The sequence below is a fragment of the Pan paniscus genome, chromosome 1 (assembly GCF_029289425.2).
Source record: "Pan paniscus chromosome 1, NHGRI_mPanPan1-v2.0_pri, whole genome shotgun sequence".
NCBI classification, from domain to species: Eukaryota; Metazoa; Chordata; class Mammalia; order Primates; family Hominidae; genus Pan; species Pan paniscus.
Window position 1 is genome coordinate 152,653,086 of NC_073249.2, and position 26,193 is coordinate 152,679,278.

At 34.8% G+C, this 26,193-nt stretch overlaps 1 protein-coding gene across 3 annotated transcripts in view; it reads right to left on the minus strand.

Annotated features, from left to right (window-relative positions):
• Positions 1-26,193, minus strand: part of LOC100990811 (fucose-1-phosphate guanylyltransferase) — a 345,681-nt gene that overhangs the window by 317,667 nt on the left and 1,821 nt on the right. Inside the window, exons 3-4 of one of the 3 annotated variants that reach the window (XM_008956037.3) lie at positions 24,763-24,855; positions 18,924-21,775 (exon numbers count right to left, since the gene is read on the minus strand). In XM_008956037.3, coding sequence (XP_008954285.2) covers positions 20,334-21,775; positions 24,763-24,855 — 1,535 coding nt within the window. In that variant the 3' untranslated portion in view covers positions 18,924-20,333. Of the gene's footprint in view, positions 1-18,923; positions 21,776-24,762; positions 24,856-26,193 lie in introns of those variants that run through there. The other 2 variants (XM_008956039.4, XM_055117300.3) reach the window with 2 other exon arrangements.

Below are 26,193 nucleotides of genomic sequence, written 5' to 3' on the forward strand. Positions count from 1 at the left end.
ATGACTTCTTTGACTCTTTTTTTAGCTTTTGTATTTAAATCTATTTTTTCTGATATAAGTATAGCTACTCATGCTCTTTTTTGGTTTCCATTGGCATAGAATATCTTTTTTCATCCCTTTATTTTCAGCCTATATGTATCTTTATAGACAAAGTATGTTTCTTGTAGGCAACAGATTATTGAGTCTTTTTTTCCATCCATTCAGCCAGTCTATGTCTTTTAATTTGAAAGTTTATCCCATTTACATTCAATATTATTATTGATAAATAGGGACTTAGTTCCTGCTATTTTTAAATTTATTTTCTAGTTGTTCTGTGATTTTCTCTTCCTATCTTCCTTCCTGCCTCCCTTTCACTGAAGGTGATTTTCTTTGGTGGTATGATTTGTTTTCTTGCTTTTTATTTTTTGTTTATCTGCCACATGTTTTTTGATGTGAGGTTACCATGAGGCTTGCAAATACTATCTTATAACCCATTATTTTAAGCTGATAACAACTTAACACTCTTTGCATAAACAAATAAGCATAGAGAAAACAAATAAAAACTCTACACCTTAACTTGTGCCCCCACTTTTAATTTTTTGTTGTTTCCATTTATATCTTAATGTACTATCTATGTCTTAAAAATTTGTTGTTGTAGTTATTTTTGATTGGCTCATCTTTTAGTCTTTCTACTTGAGTGGTTTACATACCACAGTTAGAGTGTTATAATATTCTGTGTTTTTACTTACTATTACCAGTGAGTTTTGTACTTTCAGATGATTTCTTACTGCTCGTTAACTCCCTTTTATTTTGGATTGAAGTACTTCCTTTAGCAGTTATTATAGGACAGGTCTGGTGTTGATGAAATTCCTCAGCCTTAGTGTGTCTGAGAAAGTATTTCTCCTTCAAGTTTGAAGAATATTTTCACCAGATATACTATGCTAAGGTAACAGTTTTTTTTTTTTCTTCAGAACTTTAAATATATTATGCCACTCTCTCCTGACCTGTAAGGTTTCCACTGAAAAGTCTTCAGCCAATGTACTGGAGCTCCATTTTATGTTATTTGTTTCCTTTCTCTTGCTGCTTTTAGGATTTTTTTCTTTATCCTTGACTTTGGGTGTTTGATTGTTAAATGCCTTGAGGTAGTCTTCTTTGGGTTAAATCTGCTTGGTGTTCTATAGACTTCTTGTATTTGGACATTGATGTGTTTCTCTAGATTTGGGAAGTTCTCTGTTATGATCCCTTTGGATAAAGCTTTTATCACTATCTAGCTCCTTCTCTACCTCCTCTTTAAGGCCATTAACTCCGAGATTTTTCCTTTTGAGGCTATTTTCTAGATCATGTAGGCATGCTTCATTCTTTTTTATTCTTTTGTCTCCTCTGTGTATTTTCAAATAGCCTGTCTTCAAGCTCATTAGTTCTTTTTTCTGTTTGACCAGTTCTGCTATTAAGACTCTCATGCATTCTTCAATATATGCCAATTGCATTTCTAAACTCCATAATTTCTGCTTGAGTTTTAAAAAATTATTTCAATCTCTTTGTTAAATTTCTCTGAATGAATTCTGAGTTCTCTGTGTTATCTTGAATTTCTTTGAGTTTCCTCAAAACAGCTACTTTAAATTCTCTGAAAAATTAAATATCTCTGTCTCTGCAGGATTGGTCACTCGTGTCTTATTTAGTCCATTTGGCAACATCATGTTTTCCCGAAAAGCCTTGATGTTTGTGGATATTCATCTTTGGGCATTGAAGAGTAAGGTGTTTATTGTAATCTTTGCTGTCTGGGCTTGTTCATATTTGTTCTTCTTGGGAAGACTTTCCAGGTATTCCAAAGTACTTGGGTGTTGTTGTCTAAGCCACATCTGTATTCAGGGGCACCTCAAGCCTATTAATGCTATAACTGTTGCAGATTTGTGGAGGTATTACCTTGATAGTCTTGGATAAGATCTGGAAGAATTCTCTGAATTTTTAGGCAGAGACTCTTGTTCTCTTCCCTTACTTTCTCACAAACTAACAAAATCTTTCTCTCTGTCCTGAGCTGTCTGAAACTGGAAGTGGGATGACACAAGCACCCCTGTGGCCACCACCACTGGGGCTTCACACTGGGTCTCACTCAAGAGCCACTATAACCTCTACCTGGCTACCGCCTATGTTCACTCAAGGCTCTGGGCTCTATAATCAGCAGGAGGAGGGGAAAGCCAATCAGGTTTGTGTCCTACTTTTCAGGATGGCAAGATTATCCAGGTCCTGTGCAGGTCCAGAGGTGCCATCTTGGAGCCAGGTACTAAAGTCAAAACCTTGGAAGTCTACCTGGTGTTTTATTGCACTTTGGCTGAGCTGGAACCCAAACAATGAGACACAGTCTTTTCCACTCTTCCCTCCCCTTTCCATAGGCAGAGGAACGTCACACAGTGACTACCACCATCACTGGCCCATGAGGAGTACAGTCAGACTACTGCCAATGTTCCTTTAAGACCCAAGGGCTGTTAAGTCAGCTTGTGGTGAATGCCACCTGGCCCGGGACTCAACTTTCAGGGCAATGGTCTCACCTCTAGCCCAGGGCAGGTCTCAAAACGCTGTCCAAGAGCCAAGGCCTGGAATTAGGGACCTTAAGAGCTTGGTGCTCTTCCTGACTGTGGCTGAGCTGATACCTAAGCTGCAAGACAAAGTCCCCTTTATTTTCTCTCTGCTTTTCTCAAGTAGAAGGTGTCTCTCCCTGTAGCTACCACAGCTGGAAAAGTGCTGAGTCTCATCTGAATCCAGCAAGTCTCAGAGTCTCACCCAAAGTGCACAGCATACAACCTAAGTATCACTGCTGGTTATTCAGGGCCCAAAGGCTGTTTAGTCAGCAGGTGATGGGTCCTGCCAAAACTTGGTCCTTCCCTTCAGGGCAGCAGGTTCGTTTCTGGCCCAGGGTATGTTTAGAAATGTTGTCCTGAAGCTAGAGCCTAGAAGGGGCACCTCATGACTCTGACTGGTGCCATATTCTACCGTGACTGAGCTGGTATCGAAGATGGACGACCAAGTCCTCTTTACTCTTTCCTCTTCTTTTTGAGAGTTTTCTTTTCACTTGTCAATTATCTACCTGTGGCTTTTCCTCAAAGTGAAAAGAAATACATTTTGATATAGGCAGGACAAATTATTTAAAGATTTGAAAAGTGGGACTATATAATGTGGTTGTTAGAGAATCCATAGATATGTAGCTATTATGTAGCAAAATTAAATAAACAAGTTTGGGTGGTTCCCCCTTGTTGACTCAGTGACTAATTCCCTGTTGCTTACTGCAGCAGACTCCAGTGATAGAGAAAGCAGGAAGCTGCTGTGTCTGCTACACTGTGGCCACTCAAAATTAAAATCGGTCCTGGTAGTTCTTCAACTTTAAGGGAAATGCCATGCCTGAACCGAGATCGCGCCATTGCACTCCAGCCTGGGCAACAAGAGTGAAACCCTGTCTCAAAAAAAAAAAAAAAAAAAAAAAAAAGTTGAAGGCCCTGAGACAGAAGAGCATTATCTAAGCACCATGTCTCTTGGTTTATGTAAGATCTTTGAGTTAGCATGATGAGTGATTCCATAGGACCAGTTCTTTGCTTATTCCTGCCAAGCAGAGAAAGTCTCAGTAAGCTCTCTGTTTGTAGTTACCATTATTTTTGTTACATCTTCTCCTATATCTTCTTAATGCCAGAATGGTGATTATAGTTTTCATGTACTATGTTTTTTAACCCCCTTGTCACCATCCTCTATAACAGTGGCAGAAATAGCATTAGCAATTTGTGTGTACGCAAAGGTTCATGATCTTCCTTCATCGCATTGGCAAGCTCAGCACTCCACCAATAAGAACTAACTCTGATTCAATTGTATTTTGTTTCTATACATTGTATATTTAGTTGTGGAGCTAGACTGGCTCTTTTCATACTTGAAATTCCACATATATAATCTTTAACATCTTGCATAAAATTTAAATGAGTGCTAGGAGTTAGTATAATGCTGTTGGGGTAAAAAAAAAAAGAAAAAAAACTCAGCTTTCATTCATAACCCCATTAGTGGATCAACACATTTCATTTGGTGAATTAATAGAAAGTTGCAGTTTGTATGGTCACACAGATTTCTGATTTCATTTTGCAGAGACTATTGTCTCTGAAGCCAATTATTTAGGGACTTGTTATAGCAAGTAATATTTGAGTGCATCCTTAATGCCAGGCAGACTTTTAATAATAAACCCAAGTTAAGTGCTTCCAATTCAACATATGTCCTCATAGATTTATATCTCATTTTATTGGCATCCAAATAATATACCCTTCCCAACCAGAATTCAAGTTTAGTATCTAAGTATATACAAAAAGATTTACATTTTAATTACAATTTGTGAAAAACTTCATGTTTTCCTTACAACTGTACTCCCCTTCTTCAACATGGATTATCAAGAGTAGACTATAATTATTATGAATTTCAAGACCACTTGTTTTCACAGAAAGCCATTTTTAGGAGTTCTTGCTACTAGTAAGCCTAAATTGTACTTCCTTGTCTGGTAATATGGAGAGTGATTGCTCTAGTATTCTTGCCTTTATCTCCAGGAAAGTCATATTCCTGCTTCAAAATGTCAGCTGTTCTGAGGAGTCTTTACCAACTTCACAGAACATTTTGGCCATGTTGTCCTTGCTGCTCCCATTGTATCTCATACCCTTCTTTGTCTCTTAAACCCATAATTTGGTCACATGAAGTTCACACTAACGGAGAAGAAAAATTGTGAATTAATGGACTTAAGCTCAAGCTAGAAACTTTAAAAATGAAATTGTCATCAATACTAAGAGGCATGTTCTGAATTACATAAGGAAATTGTACATGCAAAGGTGTTAGAAGCACCTCTGTGTTGTCCGGGGGTCTCATTCTTCCCGTACCAGTAACTTTATAATTTAAGGTCACCCCCTCTTGAGGTCCAAAGCAAATGATGCAAAGACAATTCTAACTGTGGTGTTTCTGATGCCTAGGTTTATTAAATCATAATAGAATATACTGGATTTGATTACAAGTCTTGAGTCTATTTGTTTAAGTTGGCTCACCATGTGTTATCATTTCCTAACTGCTGGCCGGAGTTTCCCAGGTTGAGGTCTAGGTCTGAGTACACAAATAGTTACCTAAAATTATCACCCATATTTCCCTAGTTCATATATACAGCCAGAGAATAAATGATAGGGCCTGTGGTAAAGGGTAACACGGCATTTGGAAAATGTGTAGGCCTTAAGCATATCAGAACGAGAGAGAAATGCATATTATCACATGAGAGTTTTCACAATTAACTCCATCATTATCTTTCTGAAACTCTCATTGCCCATGATGCTCGGTGCAGCTATGTAACAGTTAACCTATTAGTGAACTACAATAGTTATGTTCGGGTCCCCTAAAGACTATATATTCTCTCTTTGACTTATTATATAAAACTCATTTCTTCTACAGAGTCTGGACATGTACTAATTTACAAAGTCACCTTGAGATGATCTATCAGGGCTGCATCCTTTAATGTTACTAAAGATGGCTGTTAGTAACTATTTCATTTTGAAGACTAAACATATTTATATTTGGTAAGTTTATATTATAATTTTATATGTGTGCATATATACTATATATAATACACATGTATACATTACATAAATATATATACATATATACAATACATATATGTAGTTTAAGAATAGGCAAGAAATTAAACACATTTAAATCCTACTCTAAGTTGCTATCCATGCAGCATCTGCTTCTATTAAGGGATTTATTATAGAATATAGAATTAATGCTTTTATCCCTCCTCCCAGGCAATAAGTAACTTGAATGCAGGCATCTTTGCATTTGAAATAGCCCACCACAGTTCCTTATAAGTATAGACATAAATTTAATTGTTTTGGAATGAATTGAACTGAATAAAATTGAACTGAACTGAAAGGGACTGAACCAATTGAATTGCTTAGAATCCATTCCTTCAGTAAGAGGAATATTGCTAAAGTTGGAAAAGAGGTAAAGTGAAAATAGAGTAGGCCATTGCAATTCTGCAGCCTAAATACTACAGGCTTTTGAAATTCTATGCAAGGAAAATTCACACAAATATTAGTCTCTTTGTTTTCCTCATCTTCCTGTATATGTAATCCTTAAGATGTTTTTGCATTAGTTGGAGTTGCTAGCATTAGTAATTTATACAAGGGATTTGATGTTCTAGCAATAACTTACAAACCAGACTTTCAGGGAGATTTTACAAACTACAATTACAAGAACCTACTCATGATCAACTAAATCAGAATCTGCTGAGGTTAGGTCCTTGAATTAGAAGTAAAATAAAACTCCAAAAAGTGGTTTGACACAGCTTGTCTATAAGGAAGTATAAGGCAGGGCCCTTGCTTACAGAGCTTACAACCTAATTTGATATTCAAAAATCTAACTAACTTATTTTACAAAGTAGCTTTTGATGAGTATCAAAAAAAAAAAAACTTCCACATGCTATGAAAGAGGAAGAAAGGGTTAATTGGGCTAGTAGTACAGAAGGATTTTTAAATCTGGCATGATTTGCAATGTCTTGCTACTTGTAGATTTTTAAAAATCTTAGACAGTGGGAAAATAAATAACAATTTAATATCTAAAATATGATAAATCAAGAGTCTGGACACAATTTAGATTATATCACATCAGAGAACTCAGAAAAATTATTAAGATGATGTTCATTAAAATCTCTATTATTGTTTTACACAGTAAACAAATTAAACAAAATTGATGGGACCAAAGTAATTTAAATTTCATCTTGGATTTTTTTGGGGACTAAAAATTGATGAGGCTAAATTAGGCAAAGTCATAAATATCAAATGACAGAGAAATTATATAAAGTAGCAGCAATGGTAGAAACTATGAACAGAAAAGATAAAAAGAGTTACAAAAAGAAACATGTAATCAAACCAAAACAACTTAGAAAAGCTAAAAAAAAAAACCCCACAAAAACACAATATAATTATTGGAGGAGAGACGTACCTGAAGAGTGGTATAAGCCAGTGTTCTGTAAGTGGGAGAAATACACAAATTATATATGAATTCATAGTATGTTGAAGAAAGTGAGTGGTTTAAACAGAGGTATCATTTTATAAAGAATAACATAAAAAATTTGCTTGTTGCAAGTCTGTTGGGATTACATTTGAAATGTAATGTTCAATCCTGTACACATCTACCTCATTATCATGAAAGAAAGATCAAAGAAATAAAACTGTTCTTGGAAATGAAGAAATCGGTTATGAAATATATTTGTCCCATCTAAAGAAAGTAATTGCACATATTCTGTAAGTGCTCCTTTAATAATTCCATTAAATTTTCTTAGATATCATAACTGAATAGGAGGCATATTTTCACCTGTCGGGAAGGTTTTTTTTTTTCTTTTCCTTTAAATTTCAAAACACTTTCTAGCACACCATTTCAGACTTGCAATGCCCAGTGGCCCTTGCTGTTCATATATTTGACTTTTGGTTTAATGAATATCACGGTGAGTTAATAGCAGTGCTAGGAACAAAGCTAAAATGTTTTTTCATTTTTATACATTTCCTTTGTTGAGCTTAATGCTTAACTAGAAAGTTATATTTTGTTTTTATGCAATAAAAATCTTTGAAGATTGTTTTATTGGTTTAGTTAATGTCTGACTATGGAATATAAAATGTGCATTTGTGCACATATTTTGGTCGTTGCTGTTGTTATTTTTCTACTAAGAGCCATGAAAAAAAAGTTTATGCAGTGTAGTTTACTCCATAAACACCTTCTTTCAGCTCTTTAAATCAGACTGATATAATAATATGTGGTGTCACTTCTATATTGTATCAATCAAAAAGCCAGCTGTATACTGAATTTTTAGCTCAGCACAGATAAGGATAAACTTTTGTAAAGACAAAAGTACCTACTCATGTCTAAACAAAATCATTTCCAAGAAATATGTGTTTTAACGAGAATATAAAATAAGGTTTTTATAAGGTTTTGAAATCTAATTAAATTTTTTCAGGTTCAAAGTAAATAAACTGCTGTACAATATTTGTACTATGTTAATTCATTTGTGAAGTTTCTCTTTTCCAGTTCTCTTTTGTTTCAGTTCTACACAGTTCAATAAGTGCTGCTTATCGTTAAGCAAAGCTATCACATAAATTACCATATCCTTTAATTTACAGTGTTTTATTAGGAAGTGATCTGTGGGAAGACATTAATTATTATTATTATTTGTTTCCTTATTCGTTACTATTCATCAATGTCTAAACTCAATTTTGTCATTTGGTAGCCAAATACTGGGAATATCACTCCCATATTACATACACACACATAAACACATACGACTTTCTCTCTTCTTTCCTCTTCTTTGAAATAAATTGTTAATCATAATTTGGTCAGAGGTTTAATTTCTAAGGTACCTGCGTATTTATATAAATATGAAATTATCTGCATATTTATATAAAATACTATAAATTAATCAAGTGTAGACCTTTTCCCAAGCCACTCTTACACTTCCATGTGATTTCTGAAGTGACACACTACACTTTGACTGGGTTTCTTTCAGACTTTGCTATGCACCGAGCACTCTCGCGTACCAAACTAAGAGATCTTTCCTCATCATGTAGCTTTTGTTAGTCTCTTTGGCTGACTATTCAAATGCCTTACTTATGGTAGCTCTACCTAGGAATTATTGCAATTATTTTTTTTCCTATCTTATCCTCAACTAAACTGGAAGAACCCTGAGAGCAAGGGATAAAATATTCTTAGTGCTGATCAAATATCCTGGCACATAATTAACTTCAAATTGTGATAATTTGAAGTCAGAGGGGGTCTAACACTGGTCTATGTGTTCTATCTATTATAAATGGTAACTTTTTTAAAGGAAATTTTGTAGGCTTATTTCCTATTTCAAAAAGTATACATTTAACATACTTTTGTCTGCTTATGTTTATTCTGACCTGCTCTGTAAAAGATTTAACATGGTTTATCATCTCATAGCAGCATCATGCTAGGTGCTGAGCTGTCTACTCCGTCATGTGGCTTATGGGATAGGGGATAAAAGGGATAAGGGTATAAATACTTACTTTATTCCTCATTTTTTCTTCATATGTTTAGCATTTTCATAATCATTACATTCCATGACTGTAACATTCATTATAAAAATATATCATCTACTAGTACTATCCCTCCCACTAACATACCATACCCTCTACTAACTAAAATATATCACTAGTGAAAATGTTGGATAATAAGTCAATAAGATAATACAGAATTAGAGTTATGTTTCACATAAGTGAGAATAATGGACTGATTTTAAATGCTAAGTATAAAAGTCATAATCGCAAAAAACAATGAGGAACTAAAAACCATAAAGTTGTATACACAAACCATTTCAGGAAAATGCTTAAACACAGAGATATAAGTGGATATTTCTTTGTATAAGAAATATAGGTCGTATGGAGTAAGTTTCTGCCCTGAGGAATTTGCCAAAAGCACACATTTAAACTTAGGTTCTAAGGAACCAGAGGGTAGCCAAGTGTTTCCTCAGGTCGGAAATTCTTAGAGGGTGTCTTTGACACCCTAATAATCTAAAGCCTCCCAAAAATATGCCTTTGGATAAGAATCAGCTAGAAGTAAATATGTCCTCCTTTATTCCAAACCAAAGAATTGTCAAGCAGCTTGCCTTGCTGTTAAGCAGAGCAGAAGAAATTTAAAAAAAGAAGAAGAAAGGAAAAAAGAGAAGAAAGTAAAATAAGGTTCCTGAGCAATTATTGCTACAAAAATATTCACTTTGGATTTATACAGAGCCTTCTAAGTCAGAAAAGCTCACTCTTGAACTTAATCTGAGGTTGCTCTTAAGTGGCAATGCTTCTCTGGTCTCCCGATAGAAGCAAATGCAAAGCCTCTACAGGAGAGTCCATTCATCTTAGGCCATGGGAAACCTCTGCAAATACTTTGCTAAGGACAATGACCAACAAACAAAGTCAATCAGATATACATGAAAGCATAGCAACAAAACACTGAAGAAGGATCAGAAGCATACCCATCCTGACTTCAGATAGTAGAATTATTAGATTTGTTTTACAAAACAACATTGATTACCACATTTGAAGGAAAAAAACAGAAGATGGAAGGTGGGGACAGCAATGATGACAGATGTCCAGAGAACAGGAAACTTTAAAAAGGGACACAGCAGATTTAAATGAAAGGAAAACTCTATGAATTAAAAAAGAAAAAAATACTATTTTCATTTATTCTCTCCCCAAATATGTTGGAGAAAAAGCTTTTAATGATTAAGTTATATTTTCATTTCAAATTCACATCTGTGATTTTAACCTGAAAAAAGTACCCCTAAAAACATACTGATAGACTTGACAAAAATGGTTAATACTTTGTGTTGTACATTTGAATATTTTAGAGAACTAAGCAAATATTAAGAAATTATGCTAGCCACATTAAATCCTCTTTTTTCCAAAATGCTAGTCATTCTTGCTGAACCTTCCTTATTTCAGATTCCTGATATTTCAGAGACTAATAGAAACTAACTATATTGAATCTGCTGTTAGTAATTCTCAAATATACATAGAATCATGGTTCAGTCCAAAATATAGTTAGCATTGGACACCTGTTATTCCTTGACTCCTTTTTGAAACAAACTTATTAGGAATCTCTACTATGACGATGGTATATTTTGTGCACTTCTTGGAATAAATAATGTACAGGAATCATTCAAATGCATATTCAGTGGGAAGCCATCTGGCTTCATGTGAATTTATGAATATTTTAGCTTGCTCAGCTAGTCAAAAGTAAAATCTGGCACTAGGGATTATCATGTAGATTTGTGACAGTATTACAAAAAAAAAGCTTCTGTAAATCAATGATTGACATATCTACTAAAGTATAGTTTCTTCTTGGATTGGGTACACTTAAAATATGTACAATATTGCATGATTAGTTTGGAAGTCATAATTCAACTTGAATTAAAACATAACAATGTTTCATTAAAATAGTTACATATAGAAATCGAATCTTGGAATTGAGTGGACTTTATAATGTTATTGTGGTGGACACTGTGATGGCACCCATATTGCTTCTTCAGTGAAGGGCTTGTTACCTCAGATACTGCAAGTGCTGTCAGTAGACAGCTTTCATCGGTCAGCCCCCTTTCACAGATTGGCTTATTCCTAAAGAGATATCTTGTCCATTGTCTTCCTTATCAATTGGGCACCTGAGAAAAGATAATTGATGTGTGGTATAAATCCTGGCCAATCAGGTTCAACTTGGGAAACACTGAAGTGCTATTCTAATATCCAGAGCTCCTCTTGGGATTAGCCAATTAAGGCTGTCTTTGGGATTGCATCTCAGCTTTACTTTCTTCTACTCTGTTTTGCTCTCTCCCCTTCCTTGTACAAGTATTAATCCCACAGGCCCTCCTTAAAAATATTTTGCATTCTAAAGTACATCTCAGATTCTGGTTTTCAGGAAATCCAACCCACAGTCATTATCTAATCCTGTTACTGGTGGAGAGTGACCAGGTTCTTGGCATTTTGAACAAAGAATTGGACAAAACACACAAAGCAAAGAAAGAATGAAGAACTTTATTCAAAATGAAAGTACACTTCACAGTGTGGGAGTGGGCCTGAGCATAGGGGCTCAAGGACACCGTTACAGAATTTGTGGGGGTTTAAATACCCTCTAGAGATTTCCACTGGTTACTTGGTGTATGCCATATGTAAATGGAGAGGAAGAAGTAAAGTTACAAAGTCATTTACTCTGCATACACCCTATGAAAAGGATATTTCCTGTCATAGCTTAAGTGTGAATTGGCCTTATGTTCCCTGCCTCCAGGCCCTATTTTCCTGCCTCAATCCTACCTCTTATCTAAAATAAGAACTTCTTGAGAAAACTCTTGCTAAATTGTCTTTTAAGCCTATTATCTCATAAGAAAATGTACTCTGTTATTGGAAAAAATTCTTTATAATGTTGTATATAAATTTTCTTCCTGTAGCATCTGGAACAATATAAAAATCAACTTCCTAATCCTGCTGGCTTCCTCACTGATAAAAATTCTGACCTATGTTCACAATTTATGGATTCATATTTTAACAATTTGAGTTACATTTTGATAATGAGAAATACAGATTTGAGAATTGATAACACATAGATGCTATGAAAATGGATGGTATTCCAAAGGAGTGAATGTGGATACAGAAATTCAAACACAAATATCTGTGACCTTCTAGTGATATGAGGTGAGGAAGATGAAGAGAAATCAGTTAAAGAGACTTAAAAAGTGTGACCAGTAAGTTAGAACAAGAACCAGTAATGTGGGGTTCCTTGCATCCAGGTAAAGAATGCAAGTCAAAGAAGTAATCAATTGAGATAAATGCTGTTTAAAGGGCAAGAAGATGAGACCAAGAATGACCCCTGGATTTAGCAAAGTCGAGAGCACTGGAAATCTTCAGAAGAACAAGTTTAATGGAGTAGTGGTAATGGAGAGGGGTGCTAAAAGCCTGAATTGGGTTGAAGAGTAAATAGGAAGACGGGAACTGAAGAATGGAAAAACAGACAATGTATTCTAAAAATTTTAGTGTAAAAGGAGCAAGGAAATAAAGTAATACCTGAAGGAAGTGTAGTGAAGGTTTTTTTTTTTAAACTGGAAAAATCACAGAATATTAGTGTACTGATGAGAATAATCCATTGAAGGAAGAAAACCAATGACACAAGAGAAAGAAGAGATAAATGCTATATGTCTACAATGTAAACAACGTGTGCATATCTCGTAAGGGGATGGAAGAAGTTGGTCTGAGGAAGAGAAAAAAAGTTAGACATAATTTTGGATTATAAAAAAAAATAGCTAGTGAAGAAAGTCTTGGTGATGAAGATGCCAAAGGATTTCTAAGAACAATTATTACTTAATGCTGTGCTCTGATATGTATCCTTCTCTTTCCTTCCAGCACCTTCCTCCCTAGCTCCAATGATTCAGAGAAATTTGCTACACACAAAATTTGTGTGAGAAGGCCTTTTTCTGGAGAGGATTTGGTGATGCCCTAATTGCAGGAAAGAGGAAAAGTTTGAGACTCACATAGTGAAAAATAGGCGCTCAGCTCATAGAATTGTGAGAAAATCACATGCAAGCCCAAACAGAACTAACTCACCAGAAATGGAAGCTTACAGTCCAAAGTAATTATGGAGATATATGATCTTCAGGAATTTCACAGATATTTGAGAGAAGTTTTTGACATCTCTGGGGTTTAGAATAGAGGTTCAACTAATGTTGCCTACATCTAAAGGGAAAGCAAATTTCCAGCTGACATCTGATTACACATAGCAAATATGAAAAAGGTAAAAAACAACAATGTGGGTGGTAAAGAGATTGCAGACTATCACCAGGCAAAACTTCATGGAGAAAATAAAGTGTAGAATGTTAGAAAGTAGTATGAATCTTTGTCCTAAAAGGTAGTCTTCAGGGGAGCAAAATGGGATACAAAAACAGTACCAAATTAGTGAAGTAAGGTTGAGATGGCCACAATATTCCTTTTTCTTTCAATGCCTCATACACCCCAATGCCAATCTTCTAAATCTTTCCTTTGCAGGCTTTCTGCAACTTTGCGTTCATGTGCAATTATAAAAGTCAGATCATTGTTATTACTGCACACAATAAGGCATTGTGGGATGTAAAAAAAAAAAAAACTATTGCATTAGTCTAGAAAACAGTGGTAGCTCAACAAGTTGAGAGAGGTTGATGGATTTTGGTTGTGTTTTTCATACATAAATTTCACTTGTTGAAAACAGGATGAAAAGGATGAGGGGAAGTACCTGAAGAGTCATGGAAAATTTCCAGGTTTTTTCCTTGAGCAATTTGGTGAATGGCTGTGTCATTTATCTAGATGAAAAAGATTACCTTAATTGATAGAAGATTAGAGCTCTCCAAATAGAGATGCCTATGTATTTTTTTCCAGTAAGGGAGGGATACGAAGCAGGGAGGTACATATCTGAATCTAGAATTCAGTGTTGGGTATGATGGCTAGTAAAACTTCGGTTTCATTGTAGATGAAACTAGGCTGACTATATCCTGATGAAATAATATGGCTAAGAGAAATATTGTTTTTGTTTTTGCTTATTTTTATGTTATGGAAAATTCCAGCACGTTTGTAGTCTTAGAGATACATACTCAAAGACACTAGAAACATGGCTAATTTTGTAAATTGCTTCTTCTCACTGAACTCATGGTAAATATTTCTTTTTTTAATTATTTTATTTTATTATTATTATACTTTAAGTTTTAGGGTACATGTGCACAATCTGCAGGTTAGTTACATATGTATACATGTGCCATGCTGGTGTGCTGCACCCATTAACTCGTCATTTAGCATTAGGTATATCTCCTAATGCTAACCCTCCCCCCTCCCCCCACCCCACAACAGTCCCCAGAGTGTGATGTTCCCCTTCCTGTGTCCATGTGTTCTCATTGTTCAATTCCCACCTATGAGTGAGAATATGCGGTGTTTGGTTTTTTGTTCTTGCGATAGTTTACTGAGAATGATGATTTCCAATTTCATCCATGTCCCTACAAAGGACATGAACTCATCATTTTTTATGGCTGCATAGTATTCCATGGTGTATATGTGCCACATTTTCTTAATCCAGCCTATCATTGTTGGACATTTGGGTTGGTTCCAAGTCTTTGCTATTGTGAATAGAGCCCCAATAAACGTACATGTGCATGTGTCTTTATAGCAGCATGATTTATAGTCCTTTGGGTATATACCCAGTAATGGGATGGCTGGGTCAAATGGTATTTCTAGTTCTAGATCCCTGAGGAATTGCCACACTGACTTCCACAATGGTTGAATTAGTTTACAGTCCCACCAATGGTGTAAAAGTGTTCCTATTTCTCCACATCCTCTAACTGGCTAGCCACATGTAAAAAGCTGAAACTGGATCCCTTCCTTACACCTTATACAAAAATTAATTCAAGATGGACTAAAGACTTAAACGCTAGACCTAAAACCATAAAAACCCTAGAAGAAAACCTAGGCATTACCATTCAGGACATAGGCATGGGCAAGGACTTCATGTCTAAAACACCAAAAGCAATGGCAACAAAAGACAAAATTGACAAATGGGATCTAATTAAAGAGCTTCTGCACAGCAAAAGAAACTACCATCAGAGTGGACAGGCAACCTACAAAATGGGAGAAAATTTTCGCAACCTACTCATCTGACGAAGGGCTAATATCCAGAATCTACAATGAACTCAAACAAATTTACAAGAAAAAAACAAACAACCCCATCAAAAAGTGGGCAAAGGACATGAACAGACACTTCTCAAAAGAAGACATTTATGCAGCCAAAAAACATGAAAAAATGCTCACCATCACTGGCCATCAGAGAAATGCAAATCAAAGTAAATATTTCTTTTGTATTGAAGATCAGCTGTTGCAACAAGTAAAAAATAATTACTCTAAAACTTTTTCCTTCCTTCCTCATAGGCTGGCTTCCATACACAGCTCTTTATTTGACTGGATAATGCTTAATTAGAAGCTCTATCAACTTTAACCAGTCATGAGTGATCTTTCTTATTCAATTCATTAAAGATTGATCCCAGTGATATATAATTAGTGCATTTTTAATTTATGACTTTGTCAGCGTGCCTGTACATTTAAAATCTGCACTTGGGCCACCTGATATAATCATAATTATTTCTTTGTGTAGTCCCAAGTTTTCTAGTTCTAGAAATATTTGAAACTTCTCTAAAGTACAGCAAATTGATGGACATAATTTACTTTCTCAAACCCCAAGGCTAAAAATAATAGGTAAGAAACCACTCACGTAAAACTTCATTAAGCAGTGCAACATTTCTAAACCTGCAAATGAAATGAACACTTACTTGATTTCTACATAGTTGTATTTTAAAAGATTTTTTTGCCTCAAGATGTAAATGCTTTAATTCTATTCTGGGTGATGTGACACTCTCCTACAAGGAAGTGGTAAATTAAAACTCACTTGAACCATCTGAATGTGCTACAGAGAGAAAAGAGTGGATACTGGTAAGAAAAGAAATTTAAAAAAAATCATTTACATGTGCAGATTACTTAGCTATGATGTGTTGGTTGTAACAAAGATTTTAAAAAGCGTTAAAGAGGCTGGAGATTCAACAAGCATATCAGTAACACATCATAAGCCAGTGGCCAAAGAATACAGACATTTTAGTTTAGATTGTTTCAGAAATGCACTGAAGCACAATTGAAGGAGTGTAATTCTGGCACAGATAGCTAGGAAATGACACTAGCAGATGGATTGCACTAGTCTACAGCAATCAGAAATGAATTGCTCTGTGTGAATGGTTGAAATTTATATGTGCAATGGCTAAGAGATCCCTGCATCCAGAGGCTTCAAAAAGATAAGACTTTTTGTCCAAGCAGCCCAAAATAAAATGTTAACTCTGATAGTATCAATCAGTTACTTGCATGCATAATAATACTCTTGGGATGAACATCTTTAGACATAAGTGTCAACAATCAAGCTGATGTGCAGGTAGGTGATAACAGTGACTCATTTACAGGCATCTTCCCTCTACACCTCCAATCCTCCAAGTAGCAATACAGTAGGAAAATCAGCAGCTTTTATTATTCCATTTCCCCAAATATTAACCTGACCCAAAGTTGTCATCTACTAAACTACGGCCAAATTGGCAAGTTTGAATGATGTGGCAAGTTTGGTTTGTTGTGGCTCACGTAGACAGCTCTTCCAGGGACAGAATTAGTATTCTTCAACCAAACTGGTATGACTAGACTTTCTTTATATATTAAAAAAAACCTAAGCAGAAGTTTCTGTATATACAGATAAATGGGAGCATGAAAAATGCTACTATGTTACAGAATTTGGCACACTAGTATTGGAGGAAGGAAAATATGACAAAGTTAAATGCAAGGAATGTTAATAATTTTACTAAGTATTAGAATTGTGTTCCTCAACGTCAATAGAAATAGGCTTTCTCTAAACAAAATTTTAGAGGCACAGAAGACTCAAGTTAACTAGATATATGGTTGCTATTATTTTTCTTGCACTAAGCAAATTAAAAAGGTCTTTAACAATTTAGTTCTTGACACAGATGAAGACTTGATTTAGATGAACAAGAAAAAGAGCATCTGAAATCCTTTAGCTTGTTTTGAGCTACTAATGAGTTTTCACTTCTCTCCATTGTAACTCTGCTAGGCTAGACTGAGGTGCCTTAATCCTGAGCCGCCAAGGTGCTCAAGTCCAGACGGCATCATGATGTATGTAAACAGCAACTCTGATTTTGTGTAGTTTACTTAACAGCTATATGTGACAGAAGGCAGTTTTGATTTTGGCTTTATTGCTGAATTTGGTAATCTTAACATTAGGAGTACTATGTAGCTACAGAAGATGACTAGATCATCACAGGTTATGGGAATTAATCCTGGATTCATGCCATCAAACTTTTGACAATTTCAGAGTATCACTTGGATTTTTAAAGCTTTATTTCAATCAGTATACACTGATACATATCCTTTATTTCTGCTTTGCTTAGAGAATAAATGCCTAAGGTAAAAGATTATTATCAAATGTTGAATTTTTCCCATGCCCTTGTTGATAGTTATTAAATCATCAATAAGTTTATGGATTATAGTTACAAATAGCAGGCTTTTACACACCTGAGTATATGATGTAAGTGCCATGATTTCATAAAAATAAAAATTATAAAATGAGACAAAATGTTTAATTTCAAACTTATCCATGTAGGTCTTATTTTTCTACTGCTGATAAAACTCAGAAAAAAATTATCTTTATTGGGAGACTAAATGAAAAGCCTAAAAAATTAAGATTGTCACAAAATTTAGTCACTTCTTATCAAAAACACACTTCTCCTCTATCATCATGTACACTACATTATTCAGGGATTAAATTTAGGAGTGACTTACTTTTTTTTTTTTTTTTTGCCTAGATCCTTTTATTAAAACACATACTTAGGTTAGAATCATTCCTAATTCATCTTTTTTTATCCACATTTCGACACCCCAGAAAACAGAATGTGCCTTACAAATGATAGTATAATAGCTATTAGCCAGGCAGCAATAGTCATGGAGTTGTTACTTGCTCACATGTGAACTTGGTCATATCTGCGTATATGACTGTCACTTCAGTTGAATTAGGTACATTATTGGTGGTACGTTTGTGCTACTACACACCAAGCAGTACATCTCAAAGCAAGAGACATTGATAAGTCCTTTGAACAGAACCATTTCAAAGCAACTAGAATCCATGCATTGTGCAGGATTATGATTAAAATTCAGATTAGGTTAAAATACAGTATTGAGCACTTCATAAACATATAACATCCTCTGAACGCTCTGTAAGTAGATAAATGTTAAACAACAGCTACCATATATTTTCTTTAAAAAGAATCTTGAAAAAGAAAAAACAAACACACAAATACCACAATTGAGGGCTTCAGACAGGTCACTTCTGGTTTACCAAACAATAATTTTCATATTGACATGTTAATATGACATCAATTTGTGAGAAATCTCTTTCTGACTTTGAATAGAATCACAGGTCCGATCTTCTAAGGACCTGTGATTAAACTGAAAGAAAAGTGAAACTGAGTTTTGCCAAATAGAAGGGTATCAAAACTTGCAGGAGTGTGGGTCTGTAGCTGGGTAAAAAAAATCCAGACATAAGTGTGGTAGAGCATTCAGGAAATGCAGCCTTACCAATAATTCTGAAAGCACAGAAGATGGTACTAGGTGGACATATGCATATCAATAGCTCTGAAAGTGCTGAAGAGTTTGAATGTGAAGCTGTAGAAATTTCTTGATGATATCTCAATATTTTATTTTTTTGTTATTTTATATGTATACGCAAGAGGGTTAAATAAAAATCTGTATTTAAAAACATCTAAAAGAGCTCTCCAATAAATATGAAAATTTCAAGTAACAAAAAAAGCAGTGTCATGTTTTATTGTGTTTTTCTTAATGGAACATAAAATAATGATGATTCTTATAACTGATGGCACTTCAGATTTGGTAAAACTACAATTTTGAACATTTAATGAATGACAAAGACATAACATCCTCTGAAAAATCTGCAAGTAAATCAATCATTTTTAAACAATAGCTACCATATATTTGTATCTTCTCCTTGGGAAAAACTTTGGAAAAAAAAACATGCACATAAGTATCATAACTGAGGGTTGTGGACAAGTTACTTCTAGTTTACCAATTTTTATATTGACATAAAGTAGCACAGACTAGTTATTTCATTTAAAAAAACACACTGACAAATCTTTTCTCTATTACACTTAAAAGACTTTTCACTTATATGCTTATACCAATATAGAAACACATAACTTGAGATTCTAGCCAATTTTTATTTTCTTGAAACTGTTTATCACCTGTGTATTATCTCAGTTTTTCCGTTTTCCTGCCTGCTTCTTGATGTCTGCATTTAGGCCAATTATTGTTTCTCAGCATCACCAGCATGTGGACAAAAAATAAGATGAAAACTAAAGTCAGTTCATCTGGTAATTTAAGTTTTGTTAGAAGGACTGATAGGAGATAATGCAAGTAATGTCTATAGTGAAATTATATGATTATTGATGAATCTCAATTATTACTACCACTTTCCCCACAGATAACTGAGTTTTGTGTGCATATGTGTGTTTTCCTATGGAATGGAACATAAAGGAAAATTTTAAAGATACACAAACACATGTTCAAGTGTATAATACATATGTACTTTTAGTTTCATTTTGATAAAATTAATGAGATACAAATTTTATCATCAATTTCAGAGGTCTTTGTTATCTAGTTCTTTATCAACGAAAATAATCACAATATATTGGGCACTGAGTGAATTTGTCAGCTATGGATTCGTTTCTGAAAAAGTATTTCTACAGTATTCCTACACTACTCTGAAGACCCTACAGTATGCCATTTTTATTATTAAAAATAGAATTACAGTTGAGGAGAGAAGTGCCAGTGCATACTTAGAACTTCACTGGACCAAAAGCCTCAAAAAAGATGGAAAAATTCCAAAGGTATGCTTAGAAAATTACCTTTAAAACTAATTATGTGAAAAAACAATGCTCCACAAATCAATCATTATTAAAAACAAAAATACTGATACACATCCAAAATAGTATCTCTTTTCTCAACTTAGTCTTGGAATATTTTTCATCAAAATGATTTATATGTACTTTTGCACTATTAATATTATGCTACAACAATTATGTTAATACAGTTTTCATTAACTGAGTTCAGTGAAACAGCCTACAAAAAATACCTATCTCTGGAATGTTACTCAAAAAGGCAAAGTGTACAATATTTAAAATATCTCTACATCAAACTGCCTTTTAAACTGATTTCTAGAAAAATTTGTTCCCTGTAAGTTATCATATCTTCTACATCTTTGTAGATAAGCATTTCTTCAATGGACAGCAACTTATAGCTATTCAGGCTGAATGCTGACTTGTTCTTAACAGCATTTAACATCTTTAGGGATGTTGTAACTGAGTCACTCAAAGAAGAACAAACTGGGAAAATGCGTGCAGTCCACAAACTCAGACAGGTCTTGTTACCAGAGAACAGTTCCTCTGTAACTTTAAGATTCCAAACATCTAAGCATGACAGGAAACAGACTCCAAAGAATTGAAGTAACTTTATATCTGACAATGTTTTCACACTCTTTTTCAAGTTGTCTTGCACTCCAAATGCCATAGTTGCATACTTTAAGCATCTATTCATCTTTAAGCTTAAGGAACATACAAAAGAATGTGCGGGGAGGGCAGCTTTTGTTAGGATGTAAGAACCACTAATAATGCAGTTTTCCCCAACTGAAACATCAGGCCCCAATCTGGAATACTCCACAACTGAGCCAGGTGCCACAGAACATCTTGAATCCAGTATGCTTTGAATGATACAGGATGTTTTGCCAGAGCATTCAGGTATATCTGGAAAGATACTAAAAGTTATGGACTGTAAGCCGAGCTCCGACTTTAAACTGTTATCTGAGGTAAAGTAAAACAAATATTCTTCGGTTGTTCCAATGTGATAAAATTTGGAGTTATTAAGAACAACAACATTTAGTGATGTTCCTTTAAGAAGATGAAATATTCTCTGCCTCATTTCTACCAACTCTGACTCTTCTTTAATGACATTTGATGTGTTTCTGGTGTACTCCACAGTTGCTCCAGGTCCCAAAGCCTGCAGAAAGTCACCATAGGCATCTATTTCACAGCTCAGTGTGCCTATTTTTTCATAAAAAGCAAGTAACATTTTTGCTGATTTATGATCCATATAAAATAGGCTATCTGTGTAGACATAGTCAGAGTCTAATTTAAGATCGGCAATGTCACCCCCAGCAAAGTCCTGTTGACAAAAATTTCCAGGTCTACACACAGCATTAAACTGATACATCTTTTCTATGCTGGGCTTATGAAGGAAACGATGGCAAGACCTGTATTCAAGGTCTCTATGTTTTAAATCATCAAAAGGATCTAAGACAAATACTCCATGTGTGGTACCTATCGTCAAACTAGAAGGATGAGCTAAAGCAGTAAAGCCAGGTTTGTCAAACCTAATAAACTCAAATTCTCCAATACTATAAAGTTCAATATCATCTGCACAGGTAACCAGAATTCCAGGATTCATATTTAAGGGGAAATCAATGTACATGGCTAGTTTCAATTCTAGCATCTGATAAATGGGGTTACCAAGAGGTAAAGCAGTGAAAATTTTTCCCAGAGCACTTGCATTTGGAAGTCGTTGACTGTAGCCACCTATAAAATTAAAACGAAATAACCATTTAAAAATGCAGTATTATTTATAAAATTTTCAAAACCCCAGGGTTTTATAACCCATAAGTTACAAATCAAAATATCTTTAAAGATATTTAATATATACCACTTGTTACTGCAAATCAGGAAAGAGTAATGAAATCCAGATTAAAAATTCGAAGAGAAATTTTCTTGTTGCCATTTGATATAAGACAATTTTAAAAACTGTAGGTCAGGAAAAATTTTAAATATACTGTAGAATCTGTGAAATGTTTTGAATTACATGTATAACAAATAAGAAGGACCACGGCCCAAAACATGATGTTGCATCTACATTTGTTTTTTTTTTTGAGATGAAGTCTTACTGTCACCCAGGCTGGAGTGCAGTGACGCGCGATCTTGGCTCACCGCAACCTCCGTGTCCCAGGTTCAAGCAATTCTCCTGCCTCAGCCTCCCAAGTAGCTGGGATTACAGGCACCTGCCACCACGCCTGGCTAATTTTTGTATTTTTAGTAGAGACGAAGTTTCACCATGTTGGCCAGGCTGGTCTCAAACTCCTGACCTCAGGTGATTCACCCAACTCGGCCTCCCAAAGTGCTGGGATTACAGGCGTGAGCCACCGCACCCAGCCTGTATCTACATTTTAAACAACAAATTTCAACCATGTTTAGACTTCTAATTAAGAATCTACTTCACAGAAGGCCAGGCGCGGTGGCTCAAGCCTGTAATACCAACACTTTGGGAGGCCGAGGCAGGCAGATCACGAGGTCAGGAGATCCAGACCATCCTGGCTAACACGGTGAAACCCCATCTCTACTAAAAATACAACAAATTAGCTGGGCGTGGTGGCGGGCGCCTGTGGTCCCAGCTACTCTGGAGGCTGAGGCAGGAAAATGGCGTGAACCCGGGAGGCGAAGCTTGCAGCAGTGAGCGGAGATCGTGCCACTGCACTCCAGCCTGGGCGACAGAGCCAGACTCCATCTCAAAAAAAAAAAAAAAAAATCTACTTCACAGAAAATAAAAGTTATAGAAAACTAATATACTAATGCTAAAATACTTGCTTCTTTACAACATTTCGCTCAATGATGGACAGCATATACATAGGTTGTCCCATAAGATCATAATGGAACTGAAAAATTCCTATCACCTAGTGATGTTGGAGCCATTGTAAAGTCCTAGCACGATGCACCACTCAAGTGGTGATGCTGGTATAAACAAACCTGCTGTGCTGCCAGTTTACTAAACTACAGAACATACAATTATGTATATAGTATATAATAATTGGTAATAAATGACTATTTTACTGGTTTATGTATTTACTATACTATACTTTTGTTATTTTAGAATAAATTCATATGATACATACAAAAAAAAGTTAAGCATAAAATGGCCTCAGGCAGGTCCTTCAGGAGGTCTTTCAGAAGGCAGCATTGTTATCATAGGAGATGACAGCTCCTGAACTTTAGTAGGACTATAGAGGTTGTAGACAGTGATACTGATGATCCTGACCCAGTGTAGGCCTAAGCTAATATGTTTGTGTCTTCATTTCTAACCAAAATATTTAAAAAGTAAAAATAAAAACAACAAAATAAACCCTAACAATATAAAGAAAATATTTTTGTACAGCTGTACAGTGTTTGTGTTTTAAGCTGAATGTTATTACAAGAGAGTCAAAAAAAATTAAGAAGTTTATAAAGTAAAAATGTTATAGTAAGCTAAGGTTAATTTATTACTGAAGATCAGTAATACCTGTAAAGCACTTGGCAGCACACAGTACATTGTTCAACAAAAGAGAGCTAATAAATTTCTGTTTTTTTCTTTTTTCAAAGAGCAGCCAATAGTCAAGTTTAGCACTAAGAATTATCTATTTCCAAAAAATAAAAAATAAAAAAAATTATCTAACTATGCATTTCCTGGTATCTAATTTAATTTTTACTAAACTGATAATAATTATTTTCTTAAATAAAATTGTAAATTAGATTTTTTTACACATTTTTAGGCTTCAAACCAGAACTTGGATGCTTTACTTTGACATCATCTTTACAAAGAATCATTGTTTTGTATGTAAATCATAAGAATGAAAAAGTGCCTTGGAAGCCATGTAGATGAATAATTCTAAAATACCTGTCCCTGGACTGGTGTCAGTTCATGACAGTTTTCATTAGCCCCTTAACATACATAGAAAAACAACAAAGGTTTTCATGTAATCAAAATTTTCACACAACTAAATGTATTCAATTTAAAAAGCTATTCTTTATTCTGAGACCATGTCCTTCCTACTTTTCTGTTTTAAAATGTCTTATTTTGTGTGTGTGATTTCTCTTTTATATATTTACTTGTCCACTCTGTATCTTGTCACATTTTCCTTTTATTTTTAAGCATTGTGGCCTCTGGCTACCAATAATCACACAAAAATGCAAGATAAAAAGTACTGGCAAAAGTCTAGTAATGACAGTGTTAAACCACCCTGCCCTCAAAGCAAGAATCCCCATTAAGGGAGAAAGAGTGTTAGGAAAAATAGCTAATGCATGCTGGCTTAATACCTAGGTGATGGGTTGATAGGTGCAGCAATCAACCATGGCACACGTTTACCTATGTAACAAACCTGCACATGGACCCTGGAACTTAAAATACAAATTAAAATTAAAAGAAAAATCCCCATTAAAGTATTCCCGAGAACTATTCATATTTGAATGAGTTGTCTTAGGAAAATAATTTTCTATATACATACCCAAAACAAAACAATATTCATAAAAGACTGACGATATACGTGATCTACAATTTTACGAGTAAAATTTGTGAAAATCACTATACTACTTACAACCTAAAAAAAGTCATGAAAATCATAAAATATTTGTTTTCAAAGCAGAATAACTTCAAAGATTCTTTTAAAAAAGAAGGAAAGTGTTTGCAAGAAAGAAAAAAGTCTCTAAAGTATTAAAGGTGGAAGACTAAAAAGAAAATGTAAATTAGTAAAGTATAACATTACCAGAGTGAATTAATAAGATGGTAAAAGAATTCCATTTATCTCCATATAGCTTTTCCAAACATTGAAGGGCACAAAGTGTTGATCCTCCATTTCCTTAAAAACAAAGTTAAAAAAGCACAATTTATTTAATAGAAACCTACTAAAACTTTGTCATGACAGTAAATTTAGGTGTTATATAACCTTAAGGATTTGCCTTTCAGGAATAAGTAAATAGATGGACATCAAAGGTATTGGCAATAGAACAAAATTAAAAACATCTCATAGCAAACAACCAATCAATAAATTAGCAATGAAACCCAGACAACAACCCTCAGTAATAAATGCTGAGGTAATATTCTCCCCAAAATAGTAATTATAAGAAAGAAGAATCAATTACACAATCTGTAACACTAGAAGACTGATAAATATAAACATTCATACAGAGTTACAAATCACAAAGCCCATTTAAATAATTCTCCCAAATGACACAATCAAAAACACAAGTTAGAGTTCCTTTCGAAAAAAGATTTTTAGAACTTGGATTCCCAAAAAAATATCTTTTTTTTTTTTTTTTTTTTTAGTCATAAAACCGATTATTTAATTGAAGCTACAAAAATCTTAAATATAACTACCACACTAGTTATCTTGGGCCAGTTACTTAACTCTTGAGTACCTCAGATTCTCATCTATGGAAATAATATCATGCCTGTAATCCCAGCACTTTGGGAGGCCGAGGCAGGTGGATCACGAGGTCAGGAGATACAGACCATCCTGGCTAACATGGTGAAACCCCGTCTCTACTAAAAAATACAAAAACAAAATTAGCCAGGCGTGGTGGCAGTCACCTGTAGTCCCAGCTACTCGGGAGGCTGAGGCAGGAGAATGGCGTGAACCTGGGAGGCGGAGCTTGGAGTGAGCTAAGATCGCACCACCGCACTCCAGCCTGGGCAACAGAGCAAGACTCCTTCTCAAAAAAAAAAAAAAAAAAAGAAATAATAACAGTACTGACCTCATAGTTGTAAGGATTAAAATAATGTTGGCTAATTAGAATAATGCTAATGTCATATTAATGTCATATACAGATATCTTATCTCTGGTATCGGGGGCTTCAACTTTAAGTATCACATAGAAAACAGCCTTCAGAAAAAACAGCATTTATTTCTATTTGCAATGGACGGTCAAAGGGCAAAGCTGACCTAAACTAGGGTTTTCAAATATATGTATTATATTTAAGCCATGTGACAGTGTTCTTTTGCATTCTGCATTATGTCCCCAAAAGGTCAAGAGTATTTTTTCCCACTAATTGCTTTCTTCATGTAAATTGCTGGAGGAACTCTGGAGTGGAGAGGACCTCAAGGGTTCTACTGATAAGGTCCAAAGGAGTATTCCTATCTGAATAGTGTGAATTTCATTAAAACTAATAAAATTATCTTTTAAGTAACATTCTGGAAG